The sequence below is a fragment of the Coenobita brevimanus genome, chromosome 13 (genome assembly GCF_032717465.1).
Source record: "Coenobita brevimanus isolate Jiangsu-jjx chromosome 13, ASM3271746v2, whole genome shotgun sequence".
Classification (NCBI taxonomy): domain Eukaryota; kingdom Metazoa; phylum Arthropoda; class Malacostraca; order Decapoda; family Coenobitidae; genus Coenobita; species Coenobita brevimanus.
In genome coordinates, this window is record NC_136966.1 from 40,590,097 (window position 1) to 40,612,157 (window position 22,061).

Below are 22,061 nucleotides of genomic sequence, written 5' to 3' on the forward strand. Positions count from 1 at the left end.
GAACTCCTTTGCACATTCTCGTAATACCCAACATGAAATTTCATCAGAACCACTTGCTTTTCCTCTGTCTAATCTACTTAACTCCTCCTGTATTACTTTTTCTGCTATTTGTATATCTGGTAGTATGTGTGGACATGCGTGTTCCACATAGTCCCTCTCAAAATTTTTTTCTTCTGTAAAAACTAATTGGAAATTCTTATTTAGTGCTTCACAAATATCTTTCTCTTGTGTATAAGTGATTCCCTCATCCGTAATGGATTGTATTATATCTTTTACTTTGGTTTTGCTTCTGATATAGCCGTAAAACAGCTTTGGTTGATCACTACTTTTATTTATTATATCCTCCTCAAACTGTTTTTGGGCTTCCCTCCTTATTCTTGTATAGTCGTTTCTTGCCTGTTTGTAATTATTATACGCCCTTTCACTATTGTGTCTTCTGTATCTATTCCACAACAAATCTCTTCTTTCTTTTGATTTTTTACATTCTGTATTGAACCATTTCTGCATTTTCTTATCTGCTTCTTTGTGCTGTGGGATGTACTTCTGGACTCCTATTTCATAAAATTCACAAAAATTTTTATATACAGCATTTAAATCTTGTCCTCTAAGCTCATTTTCCCAATCAACTTCTAAGAAATACTTCTTTAGGTCTTGATAATTTCCCTTTTTATAGTTTAGGCTCTTTTTGTAACTGTCATTCCTGTTTACTATGTCATATGCTATCCTGAAGTTATAATTTAGTACTGCATGATCGCTTTTGCCGAGTGGAGGGTGATATATTGATCTGTCAACATCATTTTCTTGCCTAGTAAATATTAGATCTAGCACTGAAGGTACATCAAGTCCTCTTTTTCTGGTGGTTTCCCTCACATGTTGCGTTAAGAAAAACTCTTGTACGAGATCCAGGAGCTTTTGGTCCCAACAGCTTTCTTGGCTATTTATATCTAGAGTATTCCAATTTATATTTGTATTGAAGTCCCCAGTTAGTATAATTCTTTCCGATTTCTCTTCCATTTTATGTAGCAATGATCTTATACTCTGAATTGTACTCTCTGCCAGGTCCTCATATTCGTCTCTTTCCCATGTGTTTGATCTGGGTGGCATGTACAAATTGGCTACAATTACTTTACCTTCAGGTGTGTCGATCTCTACTGCAATCAGTTCTACTTGTGATGGTATATCTAGTTTTATTTCCTTGACTTTTACATTTTTCTTAGTTAATATTATAATTCCTCCACATTTTTTATATTTCTGTCTCTTCTCCATATATTGTATTCCTCTAAGTTTAGTATGTCATTGGATATCCTTGGTGTTAATTTCGTTTCAGTTAGGCATATTATTTGTGGTTCATTTTCTTTGACATAATTATTCATCTCTGGTAATTTAGATACCATTCCATCCACATTTGAGAACATCAACTTTATCATCTTGTTTATATACTTGTCATGACATGGTTCTACTACCTTCCTCCTTTTTATTCTATCCTGTTTGTGTACCACTTTCGTACCTGCAATCCTATTACTTTGTAACAAAATTTCTTCTTCTCCTCTTCTGATCTTTCCTCATTTTTTGTTTTTGCTTCCTCCCTTTTCTCTTTCAGTAATTCCAGTTCCTCTTGTGTTAGGCATCTTTTTATCCATACATTTTTGAACTCCTCTTTTTCCATAAGATTCTTTGCATTTTTTAGTATCTCTTCCACAGTGTTTACACTCTGGAAAGTCACCTTTAGAGGTCTTGTCTTGCTTTTCTCGTATTTTCTTAACCTTTTGTGTTCCTCTATGTCTTTACTACAGATTTCCTCTGATACTTCTTTCAGTAAGCTCATTACATTTGCCATCTCCTTTTTCTCTCTTGTGATCTTGTTTTTAACTTCTTCCTCTTCTATACCAGTGATTACTATTGATTTGTTTATCTCTACTGAATCTCTGACTAACTATGGATTGTTTTGGATTATTCTTTTCACTTCCTTTTTAATGCTTTTTTCCTCCACCCTTGTTTCTAAGTCTTTCTTTACTTTCACCATTTCAGCATACGTGGTTTCTACATCATTTTTGTAGCTTTGCAGAGCTTCATTCACCTGTGTTATCTTCTCCTCAATGTCACTGCTCTGGTCCATAAGACTGCTTGCTTGCCTAATTGTCTCTGTGTCATTTTTGAACTCTTCCATAACACTCTCGTGATTGACTACTGTACTTGCCATTTCACTCACTTTCTTCCTAAGCTATTCATTTCCACTGTTAGTTCACTGATGGTTGTGTCTTTCTTATTGGCCTCCCTTCCTAGTTTTTCTATCTCTTCCTTTTGCAAGTGCATTTGCTTCTTTATTTCATCAATTTCATTTTTGAAAGCCATTTCTAATTTGTGTACACGTTCAACCAGTCTATTGTCAGTCTCCACTTCAACCAGTTCTTGGTAGAAATCATCATTTTGCTTTTTGTGTGTGTGTGTGTGTGTGTGTGTGAATTTACCTAATTGTATTTACCTAATTGTGATATACAGGAAATGAGCTAAGCTCATGGTGTCCCATCTCTATTTCTCAATAAGTCAAATTTAGCTTTAACCTCGTTTAAGTTTTTAGACTGGACGATCTCTTTATCCAGGCTATTCCACAGGTTTATAAATCTATAAGGAAAACTATATTTCTTGATACCCTTCAAGAAGCTTGGCTTCTTCAGTTTCATTCCGTGTCCTCTTGTTACTCTGTTATCCCATAAAAACAGATCTTCCCTGTCAATTTTATCTACAGTACTCCCATCATGGTCCTGAACACTGCTATCATGTTACCTCTCTTTCTCCTTTCTTCTAAGGAAGGCAAATCCAGCGTTTCCAGCTTCTCTCTGTACGATAGATCTGCCAGACTGGGGACCATTTTGGTTGATGTTCTTTGTCTTCTCTCGTTCTTGTTTATATCCTTCTTTTTGTGTGGGGACCATACTACTGCTGCATATTCTAACCTGGGGCAAATCATGGCCACTATCAATTTTTTCATCATCTCCTCATCCATATAATGAAATAATACTCTTATATTAGTCAGGAGTTTATACGTCTCACTAACTGCCTTGTTAATGTGTTTTTCAGGTGACAAACTGTCCTGGACCAGCACTCCCAAATCTTTCTCTTCTCTTGCTTTTGTGATTGGTTCATTACCCATCAAATAATTCAATGATGGCCTCTTGGTACTTTTACCCATTTCCAGTATTTTACATTTTTTTGCACTGAATTTCATTTCCCACATCCGGCTCCATTCGTGTATCCTATCCAGATCCTCCTGCAGCATTTTACAATCCTCCTCAACCTCTACCTTTCTCAAGATCTTTGCATCATCACCAAACAGACTTCCATAACTGTTCACTCCATCTACCATATCATTTATGTCAATCAGGAACATTACTGGTGCCAACACCGGGCCCTGTGGGACTCCACTTGTTACTTCCCTCCATCCAGACATCCTATCCTTTATTACTGTCCTCATTTGTCTGTCTCTCAAAAAGTCTCTCATCCATTCCAGGAGTTTCCCCTTCAGTCCTCCTTTATACTCTAGTTTCCACATTAGTCTTTTATGGGGTACTTTGTCGAAGGCCTTCTCCAAGTCTAAATACACACAATCCACCCAACCGTCTCTCTCCTGTACCACGTCAATCGCTCTTGAGTAAAAGCTCAACAAGTTGGAAACACATGACCTTCCACTTCTGAATCCAAACTGACATTCAGTCAAAATATTCATCTCTTCTAGATATTTTATCCATCTGTCTTTCAGGATTCTCTCACACAGTTTTGTGACCATGCTGGTTAGAGACACTGGTCTACAATTCAGGGGTTCTTCCTTGTTTCCTCCCTTATTAATTGGTACCACATCAGCCCTCTTCCATTCTTGAGGCACTTTCCCCTCTTTCAGAGAACACACAATTAAACTGTGAATTTTATCCACCAGTTGTTCTCTGCATTCCTTTAATACCCAATTAGAAATTCCATCAGGTCCTGGGGCTTTCCTTACATCTTGAGTTTCCAGTAATTTATACACTTCCTGTACAATACCTCCACTTTTATATCGTTTATCACCGGCACATTTCTAATCACTCCCTCCCCTTCCACAAAGTCCTTTTCATTAGTGAAAACCGATTGGAATCATTTGTTCATTATTTCAGCCTGCACTGCCGTATCTTTATAGACCTCTCCTTCTACTTTCAGTTTGGTGATTCCTTCCCTTTGTTTCAGTTTGCCATTAACAAATGTATAAAACAGTTTAGGTTCATCCTTGCATTTGTCTATTATACCTTTTTCAAAATTCCTTTCTTCTTCTCTACGTATTCTTGTGTATTCATTTCTAGTTCTTTTATATTCTTCTTTTGTTCTGTTGTTACCTCTCTTTCTCCAGTTGTTCCACGCCTTATCTCTCTCTTTTTTTGCTACCATACACCTTCCATTAAACCACTCCTTTTTCCTGTTTTCTTTCCCCCTTACTCTTGGTACAAATTTTTCCACTCCTAAATTATAGAGGTCTAGAAAGATATCCCACTACCTCTGTATCTCTCTTGATTCTATGAATTTTCTCCAATCCTCATGTTCGAAAAATTTTCTCAATCCTGTAAAATTTGCTTTCCCAAAGTTGTATCTTCCCTGCCTATAAAGCTTGTCTCTTGGCTCGACGTTCCCTATTATCATCTGGAACTCAGTGACCACATGATCATTTTTTCCTATAGGACACAAATATTTCAATGATTCTATTACATCGGGTTCTTTGGTAAACAGTAAGTCTAATCTTGCTGGTGTGTTCTCACCTCGGAACCGTGTCTCTTCTTTGACCCACTGCATCATCACATTATTCATTGTTATATTTAATAATAAAGTACCCCACGAATCTTCACTGCCTCCTGCCTCCCAGTTCACCTCTTTACAGTTAAATTCACCCACCAAAATTATATTCGTGCTTTTCTCAATTATTTTTTATAAACAACTTGCCATATCTGACAACATCTCCTGGTATTCATCGTCATTCTATGCTCGTCTTAGAAGGAACATACACTACTGCCATATCTCTCTCTTCCCATTCTCTCCAGTTTCTAATTTCCTATTTATCACTTCAGCTCTGCCTTCTCCCATTCCACGGCATCTACATTTATGTTGTTCTTCACTGCTATCATCACTCCTCCTCCCATTTTTTCTTTTCTGTCTATTCTCCACTTTTTGTATTTATATCTCCCATATGAACATCAAAATCTTCTCTTAACTTGGTCTCTACAAAGCACATGACATCAGGTTCATGTACCCTCAAGAAATCGTTAATTTCAAGCCTTGCCAATATTAAACCATCAACATTAGTATATAAAACCATCAAGTTATTTTGTGTGTGTGTGTGTGTGTTCTTACCTAATTGTTCTTACCTAATTGTATCTTTACAGGAATGAGTCAAGCTCGTACTGTCCCGTGTCTTAAACCATAACTATCATACATATCTTTAAATTTGTGAATTGTTTTGGCACACACTATTTCATTCGGTAGTGCATTCCATTGATCAAGTGCTCTGTTTGGGAAACTGAATTTCCTTACGTCTTTATCACCTCTCTTCTTATGCAGTTTTCTGCAGTGTCCTCTTGCTGATGCTTCTCCATATGTTAAGTAATCATTTATGTCTATTTTCTCCTTCCCTGATATGCACTTATATAGCATTATCATGTCACCTCTTTTCCTTCCCTCCTATAATGTTGGTAGATTCAGTTTATTTAGTCTTTCTTTGTAGCTTAGGTCCCTTAAGCTTGGTATCCATCTTGTAGCGGCCCTTTGAACTTTTTCAATCTTGTCTATGTGTTTTTTGAGATGAGGACTCCAGACTACTGATGCATATTCCAGGGTTGGTCTAATGAATAATGTTATTATCCTTCTTAGCATGTCTTCATTTATGTATGTGAATGCTATTCTCATGTTTGCAAGCAGTGTATACATGTTCCGTACCTTCTCGCTGATGTGGTCAGCCGGAGATAGTCTGTTATTGATAATCACACCTAGGTCTTTCTCTCTTTTTGATGTGCATAAGGTTTTATTTCCTAACTTATAATCCCAATCAGGTCTTTTTCCACTTTTACCAAACTTGATTACATGACACTTGTCCACATTGAATTCCATTTGCCATGCACTACTCCATTCATGAAGTTTATTTAATTCTTCTTGTAGCTCTTTGCAAGAGTCTGTGTTAGTAATTCTCCTTTGTATTTTTGCATCATCTGCAAACATATCCAGATAGCTCTCATTTCCAGTGTTACTGTTTATATCATTTATATACACTAAAAACATGATTGGTGCCAGCACTGAACCCTGTGGTACTCCACTAGTCACTTCTATCCATGATGAGTAGTTTCCTCTTAGTACTGTTCTCATTTCTCTTTTTATGAGAAAGTCTTCTATCTATCTATTGCCAGACGCCTCAATCCCGTTTGGGGTGGCCACAAACAAATCGCCTCCAAGTCGCCCTGTCCCCCGCCATTTCACTGCCCTGCTCCCAACTCACACCCCCCTCTCTCATATACCTCTCCACCCCATCCCTCCATCTCATCCTCTGCCTCCCCCTCCCTCTTCCCCCCTCCACCTCACTCACATACACTCTCTTCATCAGTCTTTCACCCTCCATCCTCTCCACATGGCCAAACCACCTCAGTGTGTTCCTCATAACGCTTCCCATCACATCCACATCAACACCACAACGCTCCTTTATATCCGCATTCGTCAGCCTGTCTCTCCATGTGACTCCACAGGCTCCTCTTAAATAACTCATTTCCACTGCTCTCACTCTTGACTTGTGTCCTTCCAACAACGTCCAAGCTTCACTTCCGTACGTTAGAGTTGGTATCACAATACTGTCATGTAGTAACTTTTTCACTTCCATGCTCACTTCCCTGTTTCTTATCACTGCTTTCAAAGAACCAGCAACCTTTCTTCCCTGCTGTACCCTTTCAAGCACTTCACCCTCCAAACCTCCATCCTTACTCATCACACTACCCAGGTATCTAAACGTACTCACATTTTCCAATTCCTCACCATCCAACCTCGCTATACATTCACTGACTTCACCTCTCTCAAAGACCATCACTTTACTCTTCCCTACATTCACCTCTTGCATCCAACAAAACAGTTTGCTTCGAATTTCTCTTTGATGGTACAGTCAAAAGCTTTCTTGAAATCTAAATAGATATTGTCCACCCATCCTTCTCTTTCCTGTATTGTGTTTGTTACTCTGTCATAGTAGCTCAACAGATTAGTAACACATGATTTTCCATTTCTGAAACCAAACTGTCCTTCTGTTATCATACTGTGTTCTTCTAGATGATTTACCCAAGCTTTTCTTATAAGCTTTTCTAATACCTTGCTTACAACACTGGTCAGTGATACTGGTCGGTAGTTGAGTGGATTTTGTCTATTTCCTTTCTTAAATAAGGGGGCAATATTTGCTTTTTTCCAAATATCAGGTACTTTACCTTGACTCAAAGATTTCTTGAAAATTAAAAATAATGGTTTACTGAACTCCTTTGGACATTCTCGTAGTACCCAACATGAAATTTCATCAGGACCACTTGCTTTTCCTCTGTCTAATCTACTTAACTCCTCCTGTATTACTTTTTCTGCTATTTGTATATCTGGTAGTATGTGTGGACATGCATGTTCCACATAGTTCCTCTCAAAATTTTTTTCTTCTGTAAAAACTAATTGGAAATTCTTATTTAGTGCTTCAAAAATATCTTTCTCTAGTGTATACGTGATTCCCTCATCCGTAATGGATTGTATTATATCTTTTACTTTGGTTTTGCTTCTGATGTAGCTGTAAAACAGCTTTGGTTAATCACTACTTTCATTTATTATATCCTCCTCAAACTGTTTTTGGGCTTCCCTCCTTATTCTTGTATAATCGTTTCTTGCCTGTTTGTAATTATTATACGCCCTTTCACTATTGTGTCTTCTGTATCTATTCCACAACAAATCTCTTCTTTCTTTTGATTTTTTACATTCTGTATTGAACTATTTCTGTATTTTCTTATCTGCTTCTTTGTGCTGTGGGTTGTACTTCTGGACTCCTATTTCATAAAATTCACAAAATTTTTTATATACAGCATTTAAATCTTGTCCTCTAAGCTCATTTTCCCAATCAACTTCTAAGAAATACTTCTTTAGGTCTTGATAATTTCCCTTTCTATAGTTTAGGCTCTTTTTGTAATTGTCATTGCTGTTAACTATGTCATATGCTATCCTGAAGTTATAATTTAGTACTGCATGAATTAATGGAGTGTGTGGTGAAATGCTGAAGCATGGGGGAGAGATAGTAGTAGAATGGATGTGGAAGATGTGCAGATTGGCCTGGGAGGAAGGCAGAGTCCCGGAGGATTGGAAGTCAGGTATAATTATTCCCTTGTACAAAGGAAAAGGGGAAAAAGAAGTGTGTGGTAATCATAGGGGCATTTGTCTTCTTAGTATAATAGGAAAAGTGTATGGTAGGATACTTATAGACAGAGTTAGAGAAAGAACAGAGAAATTAGTTGGAGAAGAACAGGGAGGCTTTAGGAAGGGAAGAGGTTGTGTAGATCAGATATTCATTCTTAGATCTTTAGTGGAAAAGTTTCTAGAGAAGGGAAAGAAGTTGTATGCAGCTTTCATGGATTTGGAGAAAGCATATGACAGTGTGGATAGACAAGGATTGTGGAAAGTGTTAAGAATATATGGAGTAGATGGGAAGTTGTTGAATGCTGTGAAGAGTATGTACGATGGTGCGAAGGCTGCAGTGCGTGTGGATGGTGAACTAAGTGAATTTTTCTCTTTGAAAGTTGGTTTGAAACAGGGATGTGTCATGTCTCCATGGTTGTTCAATCTGTACATGGATGGGGTAATAAAAGAGGTACAAGGTAGGGTAGTGGATGTTGGAGTGGCCCTGGTGAGAGAGGATAGTGTTTGGAAACTCCCTGTACTGTTGTTTGCAGATGATACTGTGTTGTTGAGTGAAGACGAAGGGGAGCTGCAAGGCTTGATGGATGAGTTTGAGAGAGTGTGTAAGAAACGGAATCTAAAGGTGAATGTAGGGAAGAGTAAAGTGATGGTCTTTGAGAGAGGTGAAGTTAGTGAATGTACAGCGAGGTTGGATGGTAAGGAATTGGAAAATGTGAGTACGTTTAAGTACTTGGGTAGTGTGATGAGTAAGGATGGAGGTTTGGAGGGTGAAGTGCTTGAAAGGGTACAGCAGGGAAGAAAGGTTGCTGGTTCTTTGAAAGCAGTGATAAGAAACAGGGAAGTGAGCATGGAAGTGAAAAAGTTACTACATGACAGTATTGTGATACCAACTCTAACGTACGGAAGTGAAGCTTGGACATTGTTGGAAGGACACAAGTCAAGAGTGAGAGCAGTGGAAATGAGTTATTTAAGAGGAGCCTGTGGAGTCACGTGGAGAGACAGGCTGACGAATGAGGATATAAAGGAGCATTGTGGTGTGGATGTGGATGCGATAGGAAGCGTTTGAGGAACACACTGAGGTGGTTTGGCCATGTGGAGAGGATGGAGGGTGAAAGACTGACGAAGAGAGTGTATGTGAGTGAGGTGGAGGGGGGAAGAGGGAGGGGGAGGCCGAGGATGAGATGGAGGGATGGGGTGGAGAGGTATATGAGAGAGGGGGGTGTGAGTTGGGAGCAGGGCAGTGAAATGGCGGGGGACAGGGCGACTTGGAGGCGATTTGTTTGTGGCCACCCTAAACGGGATTGAGGCGTCTGGCAATAGATAGATAGATAGATAGATGATCGCTTTTGCCGAGTGGAGGGTGATATATTAATCTGTCAACATCATTTTCTTGCCTAGTAAATATTAGATCTAGCACTGAAGGTACATCAAGTCCTCTTTTTCTGGTGGTTTCCCTCACATGTTGCGTTAGGAAAAACTCTTGCACGTGATCCAGGAGCTTTCGGTTTTTCTTGGCTAATTATATCTAGAGTATTCCAATTTATATTTGTATTAAAATCCCCAGTTAGTATAATTCTTTCTGATTTCTCTTCCATTTTATGTAGTAATGATCTTAAACTCTGAATTGTACTCTCTGCCAGGTCCTCATATTCATCTCTTTCCCATGTGTTTGATCTGGGTGGCATGTACAAATTGGCTACAATTACTTTCCCTTCAGATGTGTTGATCTCTACTGCAATCAGTTCTACTTGTGATGGTATATCTAGTTTTATTTCCTTGACTTTTACATTTTTCTTAGTTAATATTATAATTCCTCCTCCCTTTTTTAAATTTCTGTCTCTTCTCCATATATTGTATTCCTCTAAGTTTAGTATGTCATTGGATATCCTTGGTGCTAATTTTGTTTCAGTTAGGCATATTATTTGTGGTTCATTTTCTCTGACATAATCATTCATCTCTAATAATTTAGATACCATTCCATCCACATTTGAGTACAACAACTTTATCATCTTGTTTATATACTTGTCATGACGGTTTTACTATCTTCCTCCTTTTTATTCCATCCTGTTTGTGTACCACTTTTGTACATGCAATCCTATTACTTTGTAGAAACATTTCTTCTTCTCCTCTTCTGATCTTTCCTCATTTTTTGTTTTTGCTTCCTCCCTTTTCTCTTTCAGTAATTCCAGTTCCTCTTGTGTTAGGCATCTTTTTATCCATACATTTTTGAACTCCTCTTTTTCCATAAGATTCTTTGCATTTTTTAGTATCTCTTCCACAGTGTTTACACTCTGGAAAGTCACCTTTAAAGGTCTTGTCCTGCTTTTCTCGTATTTCCCTAACCTTTTGTGTTCCTCTATGTCTTTACTACAGATTTCCTCTGATACTTCTTTCAGTAAGCTCATTACATTTGCCATCTCCTTTTTGTCTCTTGTGATCTTGTTTTTTACTTCTTCCTCTTCTATACCAGTGATTACTATAGATTTGTTTATATCTACTGATGAGTTTGAGAGAGTGTGTAAGAAACGGAATCTAAAGGTGAATGTAGGGTAGAGTAAAGTGATGGTCTTTGAGAGAGGTGAAGTCAGTGAATGTATAGCGAGGTTGGATGGTGAGGAATTGGAAAATGTGAGTATGTTTACGTACTTGGGTAGTGTGATGAGTATGGATGGAGGTTTGGAGGGTGAAGTGCTTGAAAGGGTACAGCAGGGAAGAAAGGTTGCTGGTTCTTTGAAAGCAGTGATAAGAAACAGGGAAGTGAGCATGGAAGTGAAAAAGTTACTACATGACAGTATTGTGATACCAACTCTAACGTACGGAAGTGAAGCTTGGACGTTGTTGGAAGGACACAAGTCAAGAGTGAGAGCAGTGGAAATGAGTTATTTAAGAGGAGCCTGTGGAGTCACATGGAGAGACAGGCTGACGAATGCGGATATAAAGGAGCGTTGTGGTGTTGATGTGGATGTGATAGGAAGCGTTATGAGGAACACACTGAGGTGGTTTGGCCATGTGGAGAGGATGGAGGGTGAAAGACTGATGAAGAGAGTGTATGTGAGTGAGGTGGAGGGGGGAAGAGAGAGGGGGAGGCAGAGGATGAGATGGAGGGATGGGGTGGAGAGGTATATGAGAGAGGGGGGTGTGAGTTGGGAGCAGGGCAGTGAAATGGCGGGGGACAGGGCGACTTGGAGGCGATTTGTTTGTGGCCACCCCAAACGGGATTGAGGCGTCTGGCAATAGATAGATAGATAAATACTGAATCTCTGACTAACTTTGGATTGTTTTGGATTATTCTTTTCACTTCCTGTTTAATGCTTTTTTCCTCCATCCTTGTTTCTAAGTCTTTCTTTACTTTCACCATTTCAGCATACGTGGTTTCCACATCATTTTTGTAGCTTTGCACAGCTTCATTCACCAGTGTTATCTTCTCCTCAATATCACTGCTCTGGTCTATAAGACTGCTTACTTGCCTAATTGTCTCTGTCATTTTTTAACTCTTCCATAACACTCTCGTGATTGACTACTGTACTTGCCATTTCACTCATTTTCTTCCTAAGTGTACTCAATTCCACTGTTAGTTCACTGATGGTTGTGTCTTTCTTGTTGGCCTCCCTTCCTAGTTTTTCTATTTCTTCCTTTTGCAAGTGCATCTGCTTCTTTATTTCATCAATTTCATTTTTGAAAGCCATTTCTAGTTTGTGTACACGTTCAACCAGTCTATTGTGAGCCTCCACTTCAACCAGTTCTTGGTAGAAATCATCATTTTGCTTTCTACCTTTATCCCTTTTCTTTTCCAAATTTGCTTTACTAAAGTATGTATCCATTTTGCAATATTATAAGTGCAGAGTATGTACTTACATTCCCCGTGCTGCTGTAGTCTAAACAAACCTCAGATGACTGAGCGCTTTCTTTAGTCTTGGTTCTCTTTTCTGTTTGAACAAGTCTTGTTTATATGTATTATTTTTTTCCTTTTAATAATGAAAAATCATTTAGTCTAACCTGGTACAAACTTTACTCATACAAAGATACTAATTTAGGTAATGCCACTGGCCGTGTTGGTTCAGTACGGAGCTCCGATGTCGCACATCTGCCTCGATTGACTCCCTGTGTGTGTGTGTGTGTGTGTGTGTGAGAGAGAGAGAGAGAGAGAGAGAGAGAGAGAGGTTGGGGAACTGACAAGGAATCACACTGGTTATATGAAACCTATATGGAGGAGTACATAACAAAGGCTTTTGACACCTTCACTTTGGCTTTATCTAATGTGTAATTTGAAGCATGTACAGTATATGTATGGATGGTTATGTCTTTGAGGTGGAGTCAGGATTCTGGGTCTTAAATGGTGGGAAACTGAGTTCCTCTTCAATCATGTTTTTCTTTTTCTTCATCTTTTTCTTTTCTGGACATTAACTAATCCACTCATTTGGTGACAAAAGAGGGCAGAATGATTATGATGATATTAACCAACCTCACGAATAACATAACCTTGGTATAATATACAGTATATGAAGCATCACATGGAACTAGGCTGTACCAACCAAAACACATTTTAGAGATAAATGTTTAAAAGCCTGAATGATAATAACTCTGCAACGTCTGCATCATTTTTGTTCATACACCCACCATAAAACAGGCAATTTTATGGACAGTGAAACTATTAATGCTTTACATAAAACATATCATGTTAGCTAATACTGAATTGGGGCTATATGAGGGGATGTGAGACTGTGGTTGCCAATTCTGATATGCCGTGAAGCCAATACTCATTCAAAGGTTTGGCTGTGAGAATACAGAAAATCCTGTAGTTGGTAATAATGCTGTCAGCCCAACATACCCAATATTCATAGTACTGCAAATATAAATATTACCCCCCCCCCAAACTGAAACTGATGATGTATCAGTACAGTTATCATACTGAATTAAGGCAATGAATTTGATCAATTTTCAAGACAAGATATCATACAGCCCACAGTCCGAGCTTCCACAACACTGCTTGTCTTCACACTAATATACCCTTTGTCCTTTCTTTCCTCTTTCACATCACTTCTCTTCCACTCAGATGTATCACAAATGTGTTTACTTGCACATGAGGGACTCTCAGAGGAGGAAGAGGAGGAAGAAGTATAAAAAGAATTAATAAATCCATATGAATGACAAGTGGAGAGCGGGAGACTGACGGGGAAAGGGTGTGCGAGTGGGGTGGAGGGGGGAAGAGGGAGGGGGAGGCTGACGATGAACTGGAGGGATGGAATGGAGAGGTATATGAGAGAGGGGGGTGTGCCCTGGGAGCATGGCAGTGAAATGGCATTGGACAGGGTGAGATGGAGGCGATTTGCTTGTGGCCACCCCTTACAGGATTGAGGCGTCTGGCAATAAACAGACAGAATGACAAATAACTTGTATTCCTCAAGAAATCCCAGCTAATCGACAAGCTAGTGTGGGAGTGGGGATGTAGGTATGTGCTGAGTGGCTGAGACCAAAAGCTTGACTGAAACCATGTGCCTTATTGGCTGTGAGGCAGGGGATCATATGGCCATATCACTATCATTCGCCAGCACAGTCCATTGGGCTTAAGTAACTCAGTAAGTCAAGTACTGTGGTTGAACATAGGAGCTTCAGCCTTAATCCAAGGGGTTATATGGGTTTGTTTGGGGACAAGATAGGTGAGATCTAAGCCAGGGGAACACAGTGCCTGTAGCTCAATTTTGCCATTCAGGCTGGTACACCCTTGTTCCAGAAGATGCCTCATATCAACTACAACATATGATGTGGGTAGAATCCAGAACCTGAAAAAGCTAAGTGCAGTACATCCCCCTAGTACGCACCTATATGGGCGGCAGAGGACGTAGCGTACTAGGAATTCACGTACTGTACTGTGAATACATAAACTTATGGGAAAAATTACATATGAGGGGCACCCTCCTTCATAGGCAACCCTTGAGACGCCTTTCAGACCTAAGTATTGGATTATACAGGGAAACTATCTAAGACATATTACCTAAGACAAAGTAAACCTACAAGATAATGGCTTTACTAGGTAAATCATTGGTGGTAGGTGGTGGTGACCATCATCCACTCACTTGATGTAATGCTGCCTACTTCTTCCTTAGCCTTTATCATTCTTTTTCTGTGCCTGCCCTCCCCTCTTCCTATATCTCCCACCTTTCCTGTCACTTCTTATTGCTTTTCTTTCCTTTACAGGTGGCTTTACATTGCGTGACAAGCCAAATGGTAGGCCAAGAAACCATTTAAAATGCTGGGTGGTAACCATATAACCAACCCATACGTGCTCCCTACGTGTCAACAAGTGGGTTGGTGGAGGGTTAGTGCCCCTCCCCATAAAACCAATAACTCAAAGTCAAATGGCCACCCCTTATGGGATTATGGTGTCTGGCAATAGATAGATAGATAGATAGATAGACAGACCTTTACCTGTTATCTCTTCTTGGGGGGGCAATGTCGTGTACTCGGGGTAACCCCAGATTTGGGCCACTCTTCACTGCACGTCTCACTTACAAGGAGTTCAATTTGCGTACTAAAAAAAAAGAAAAAGAAAAAAGAAAAAAGAAAAAAAAAAAGCCCTCACATACACGGGGGATTGCGTACTCGGAACTCGCGTACTGTGGGGATGTACTGTACAGTAACACAGCATAAGTGCCAGAAAGGGGTGACTTCATGTGGTGGCAATGACGTACCAGCATGGTCCCACTGCCTGGTCATGCAAATGCTCGTCAACTCCTCATCCCCAGAAGGGGGATGGTGGCCTGCAGGAGAAGGACAACTTCAGCCTGCAATCTACTGTATTGGGTTTGCATTCTGATGAGTCTGGGTTACAACTGCTACTATTACCACCAAAGTAGAGCCTAGAAGCATACTGTAAACAGGTTTATAGTCTTCTTACAGGCTCTTCAGTAGGGGCTTACTTACAAGGACTATAAAGTGTGCTCAATGAAATAAAAAAATTATAGTTCCACTTAACCATTCATTAGACACACATGTACCTAAAGTGGAACAACAACCAATCCCAAATCACTTAGGTGTAGGAGGACCTGAGATTAGTCTACTTTAGACAAGATCATATAAGCTGCAGACCACCCACAAAGTTGGGAACAGCCTCTGTTCTCTAATGGCTATACAGTTGTTGTTGTTGTTGATGGCTGACCCCAGTCTGTCTGGCAGAGCAGGCAAGCAACCACCCCTGTACCAGTACTGATAGAATGTTATGTAATAATGGTGATGAAAGTGATAATGACTGTGATAATGGCAACAACAAGAACAATCATTAACAGTAACAGCAATAATACAAAAAGTGGCACTGTGGTTCTGACCAATAAGAAAATGCTTATGGGGCTCCAGGTCTCTGACACAGTATGTGTTGCTGCCCCGCGTGCTGCAGTTATGCTGCTGGTCCCACAAACTAGCTTCATGTTGAGGTGGCGTGGTCTGCTGTGCTGCCACTGGGACCCAGGTTTACAGATGAATAAACAACGTCCATGGTTCAACCTCACTCCTTGACGTATTAGCCCACTCATCTGTGCGGGAAACAGGAGTTTGAATACATGGAAATACCCTTAACTCAGCATTGCTAAAAGGGTAATTATAAAGGCATAAAGCTTTTGGACCACATAATGAAGGTAATAGAGTTCTAGTGGGTATGATTAGAGAAATTGTGAATACTGATGAGATGCAGTTTGGGTTTATGCCTGGCAAAGGGACCACTGATGCTATATTCATTGTTTGACAGCTTCAGAAAAAGTATAAAGGAAAGAAAAGGGATCTGAACTTTGTTTTTGTTGATTTGGAAAAGGCCTTTGACAAAGTCCCTAGGGAAGTGGTGAAGTAGGCAATGAGAAAGCTTGGGATCAAGGAGTGGCTGGTTAGGGTGGTTATGGCTATGTACAGGTATGTGGGTGCTTGCACCCAGGTAAGGGTGAATGGATATTTGAGTGATAAGTTTTCTGCGAATGTTGGTGTGCCTCTGGGATCAGTCTTGAGCCCCTCATTGTCTACCATGGTACCTGAAACCCTCTCACATGACTACAGAAATGGACAATCGTGGAAGATGTTGTATGCCGATGATTTGGTGTTGATTGTAGAGAATGAAAGGGAGGCGGAGATAAGATTTAGGAAGTGGAGAGATGGTATAGGGCACAAGGGGTTTAGGAAATGCAGATAAAACAAAAGTGATGATATCTAGGGCTGGCAGCAATACTGTCAAAGAAGAGGGAGAGTAGCCATGTGCGATTTGCCACAAAGGCATGGGAAGTAACTCCATCTTGTGAAATGTTTGTGATAAGTAGGTGCATAATAGATGTAGGGGTATTAGAGGTAGACTGCGAAATAATGTTAATTTCATGTGGGTGGAAAAGCATGTGGAGACTGTCAGACATGAAAAGATTGACCTTGCTGGTAAGCTTTTGAGTGTGTGGAAGTTTTGTTATTTGAGAGACATGTGTTAAGGGGTCTTTGTATGCAGCATGTGTTAGGAGTGTAATGCTGCATGGTAGTGAGAGCTGGGCAGTAAAGGAGGATATTCGCTGGCTCAGACATACAGAAATGACAATGATTAGGTGGATGTGTAGTGCGTCCCTGCATGCAAGGTCCTGGGGGGGCTGGGTTTACGATGGAAGAGTTGAGAGGTAGGATGGGACTGGAGTGTATTGGTGTTGTGATGATGAGAGGTAGATTGAGAAGATTTGGACATGTGGAGAAGATGGGGGATGATAACTGGGTGAGGAAGGTGAGAAGTGTTAATATTGGGAGTGGGGTTATGAGGGGTAGACCGAGAAAGACATGGGACGAGGTCATTAAGTGTGACCTCAGGGTTAAGGGACTGAACAGGGAGGCTGCAATGGATCATGGAGAGTGGAAAGCTGCCTTTAGGTGACCAAGGCCGACGCATGCAAGCATGTTGGAGCCTTTAAAAACGAAAATGAAAACGATTTCATGTGCTGGAGGTGGGGCTGGAGTTAACTCTGTGGCTAGAGTGAGGAGTTGTTGGAAGAAGTTCAGGGAGCTGTTGCCTCTCCTGACATTAAGAGGGTTCTCTCTCCATGCTAAGGGATCTTTGAATGCAGCATGTGTCAGGAGTGTAATGCTGTATGGTAGTGAGATCTAAGCAGTCAAGGAAGAGGATATTTGCAGGCTCAAACATACAGAAATGACAATGATTAGGTGAATGCGGCATGTGTTAGGAGTGTAATGCTGTATGGTAGAGATCTGGGCAGTCAAGGAAGAGGATATTTGCAGGTTCAAACATCCATAAATGGAAAAGAATTTGGATATGTGAAAATATAACCTCCTCACACCATCTTTCAGATGCAAATATGAGGCTGAGATGATGATGAAGATGATGAATGAAATACAGTATCCTACTAGGGTGTACGATGCGTCCTTGAGTGCGAGGCCTGGGGGGGGGGGGCCCAGGTTAATAATGGAAGAGTTGAGAGGTAGGATGAGACTGGAATGTATATGTTGTGATGAGGAGAGGTAGACTGAGATGGTTTAGGCATGTGGAGAGGATGGAGGATGATAACTGAGTGCAGCATGTGAGAAGTGTTAATGTTAGGGGTAGGGTTGCAAGTGGTAGACCAAAAAAAAAAAAAAAAACCTGGGACGAGGTCACTGAGTGTTACCTCTGGGATACAGGACTGAACAGGGTAGCTGCCAGATATTGAGCAGCACGGACAGCTGCCATTAGATGACCAAGGCCAATGCACGCAAGCATGTTGGAGCCATTAAAAACAAAATGACACGAAACATTAACTCTCAATTATCCTCAAACCTTGTTTATTATTAGACCACCCATCCATAAATGGAAAAGAATTTGGACATGTGACCATCATCCACTCACTTGATGTAGTGCTGCCTACTTCTTCCTTTGCCTTTATCATTCTCTTTCTGTGCCTGCCCTCCTCTCTCCCTGTTTCTCCCATCTTTCCTGTCACTTCTTATTACTTTTCTTTCCTTTACAGATGGGTTTACATTGAGTGACAAGCCAAATGGTAAGCCAAGAAACCATTTACAACGCTGGGTGGTAACCATATAACCAAACCATACATGCTCCCTACGTGTCAGCAAGTGGGGTGGTGGAGGGTTAGTACCCCTCCCCGTAAAACAAATAACTCAAAGTCAAATGGCCACCCCTTACGGGATTATGGCGTCTGGCAATAGATAGATAGATAGAAAGAAAATATAACCTTCTCACTCCATCTTTCAGACGCAAAAATGAGGCTGGGATGATGAAGATTAGGATGATGATGATGATGAATGAAATACAGTACCCTACTAGGGTGTGTCATTTTGGGAGGTGAAAATTAATTTTTGAAAATTTCTTCAGTGAGGGTTTTTAAAAATATGTTTTTGGATGTGAAGAATTCAAGTCTGCTATTATTTTTCTGACTGCAGAACATTTTTGCTTGGTAAAAATCTACATTTGGTTAAAAAGCATATAAACTGCTCTCAGAAAATAACATACTGGCATATTAAGTCTGGTTTCTCAGAATGTCATGTAATGCCATAAAAATTTAAGTCTCTTTTCATAATACATATCCTTGTAAGCATAAAACATATCCTTGTAATCATAAAACAACATTAGGGAGCAATGACATCTGTTAAAAAAATGATTTAAACAACAAGTTTCATTATGTCTTGCTTTGATTCGTTCTTGAAAATCAGCCGCTGACTTGCTTCTTGGCATCTGATATAGCCCTCAAATTTCTCATGCACATACACCCTGCCTGCTGCCTCTGTGACTTGTTTCACAAACCTCTCTATAGACAGAGCATGACAGGGCCATTGTGGGACTTGCATGAGCTTCTTTACTTCCAATGTAGTCAATTTACATGTCAAGGGAGGTTCATATAGCCTATCAGACCAACTATCGGCTCTGACAGGAAAGAAGCACTGGGGATGATGGAAGGTGTTTTCCTGGGACCTACAGAAAGATCTCCTAGAGTGTCATTATCTCCAATCCTCAAGTCAACAATCATTTGGACACCAGCTGTCCTCTCCTCATTGTCATCTGAGCACAAGAGTGTCTGGATTATCATTTTGCTGAATGTATACCATGCTAAGCGCTGGCTGGTTGGCAAAACAACTTCCATTACTGTCTTCTTGCAGCTTAACTAGCCGCAGCTGAAACAAGGTGTGGCATGGGCCGTCTACCCAAGAGTGTTTCATTTTGATATTGAGCAAGCAGGGGTAGATCACACCAGTTATGTATTCCACTATAAGTCTTAAGCTGTTGAGGGTTTTGCCTTTAGGGCCATGTTTTGAAACCCTTATGCGACAAAGCCTGTTTGCTGTTGTCAAAAGCCTTGAATGGGTCACTGGACCAATTTCAAGAAGGGCCAGATCTGTGGGAAGTTCTCCTGTCCTTATGGCCTGTGTGATCCTATGCCCATATGCTTGTTCAGTAGGGATCCTTTATGACACTGTCTCAGTGAAATAAGAGGCTCTTCAATTGAGAGTCTGGTGAATAAGGGATCAATTTCAAGTTCTGTAGCAGTGTCTTGCATCTCCATTATGTTACCTGTTCACTTGCTGTTAGACAAGGTCTTCCCATCCAGTGCTGTGATCAGGTGTTGCAGGGGTAACTCACTAGTGTGGAGGACACAAACCAACCAGATCAGCTTATGTCAAAGACCTCTACCCATTGAACAGAACCTCTCTCCCAGCCAGTGTTAACATTTGTAAAATCACCTCCAATGGCCTGCAGGCTTTTATCAATGTCCTTCTTCTTCATGAAATTTACAAGCTATCAGCAATAACTTAAGCTTCAGCAGGCTTTTTTTCTCTTTGAGCCTGTCTCAGGAGTGAAGTGGTAAAGATATCTTCTATCTGGCTCACTGCACACAGAATAATGTTACTCTTAGATGATGCTGGGGAACCAACGATCTGAAATGTATGCTTTCAGCATAACTTTAGCTGAATCTTGATGGCCGTTAGAGAAGATGGTCAATTTCAGCCTTCTTACAAAGATCATCAAATTCCTGATCCAGGTATCTCATAACTTTTTCTTGGGCCCTCTTGACTTTAATGTGATCAATTACAAGTCTGGTCTTCTTCGGCGATCAAATCAGCATCCCTAAAGGCAGCAGCGGTGATGGCAGCTGTGGCACACAGGCCGACACCATATCATGCTCTGCGTAGCAACATTAAGTATTTCTAACGTGTTGTACTCTGGCTTTTTATTGGAAGTGGAAGACGTGCATGGTATTTCTAATGTCCCTTCATTTTAAAACCCTGTTCCTTTCAGAGATGAGTGGGCTAATACATCAAAGGCTGAGGTTGAGTCATGGATGGTGTTTACTCATCTCTAAGCCTGACCATGGCAGCAAAGCAGACCATGCCACCTCAACATGGAGCTGGTTTGTGGGACCAGCAGCATAACTGTAGCATGCAGGGCAGCAACACATACTGTATCTGAGAGGGAGGCTGAGGATAAGATTGAAGGATGGAGTGGAGAGGTACAGTATATAAGAGAAGGGGGTGTGAGCTGGAAGGAGGGCAGTGAACTGGTGGGGAACTGGGCAACATGGAGGCAATTTGTTTGTGGCCATCCCTTACAAGATTAAGGGATCTGGCAATACAGCAGACAGACAGATAGATAAACAGACTTTATAACTTCCATCCTTTCCACCTTCAGCATCAGCTTTTTGTTCTTCATTTTCATCACCAGAGAAAGTTGTTTCATTTGATGGTATTGAAACATCCTGCTGACTTGACTGCTCATATTCAGCAAGCCATCTTCTCACGTCTTCTCCCTGCTTCTGCTTTTTGACTTGTCTGTTGTGCTCAGGCACATCTGGCATGCCAATCTGACGTGGTCCAATAGAACCAGTCTTGTCTCTCTGACCTTAGGCTAATGAGAGCAAATTCCTTCTCAGGGACCTTCATCTCCTTTGGGCATGTACAGATAATGTGAGTTTCTTATTTGCAACCAGCATATGCAGGGCAGCCAAATTCAGAGCAGAAGGCAATTTTACACTTGCAATTGAAGATGTTAAAAAGCTTGTCAAGTTTTGCAGTGAAAGCCTCTTTGACATCTAGTTTTCTTCTCCTGAAAGATAGGTTTTTGGTCTACTCCCAGCTCTCCTGGATCTTGTTTAAGATTGTGACTCGTGAATTTACAGCGGGGGCCACAAAAGAACTGTTTGCTCATTCCCACATTTCAAGCATTTTAGGGTTTATGTCCTTTGCAAGACTGGCTGCTGCATAGTTTCTCTCATCCTCACCACTTTGTTCTCTTAGCAGTAGCCCATATCTCAGAACATCTCACAGAGCTGGGGGTTCAGAGGGCAACAACTCTGCCAGTTCCAATTAGGTTGCACGTATGTGTGAATGTCCCCAGTCTTGATCTTTTAGAAGTTACTGTAGGTCAATTCCCACTGGTTAGGATGGTTGCACTGAAAGACATGTAAACTTTAACACACTGATGAAGATGTTTCAACCTAAGAAATAAGCAAAAACAGCAGTACATCTTTTACATATTTATATATACCAGTATACAGTATATATATATATATACTGTATATATATATATATATATATATACAGTAATCCCTCTAATATCTGAACACCCAATATCCGAACATCCCCACTAACCGGACATAATCATCCTGGGATCCAATATTCCCAAA

The 22,061-nt window shown here is 40.5% G+C and overlaps 1 protein-coding gene across 3 annotated transcripts in view; it reads right to left on the reverse strand.

Annotated features, from left to right (window-relative positions):
- Surf1 (surfeit locus protein 1) overlaps positions 1-22,061 on the reverse strand; it is a 239,157-nt gene that overhangs the window by 187,748 nt on the left and 29,348 nt on the right. For all 3 annotated transcript variants that reach the window (XM_080283788.1, XM_080283780.1, XM_080283774.1), the window contains exon 2: positions 15,747-15,950. In XM_080283788.1, coding sequence (XP_080139914.1) covers positions 15,747-15,950 — 204 coding nt within the window. The remainder of the gene's footprint in view (positions 1-15,746; positions 15,951-22,061) is intronic.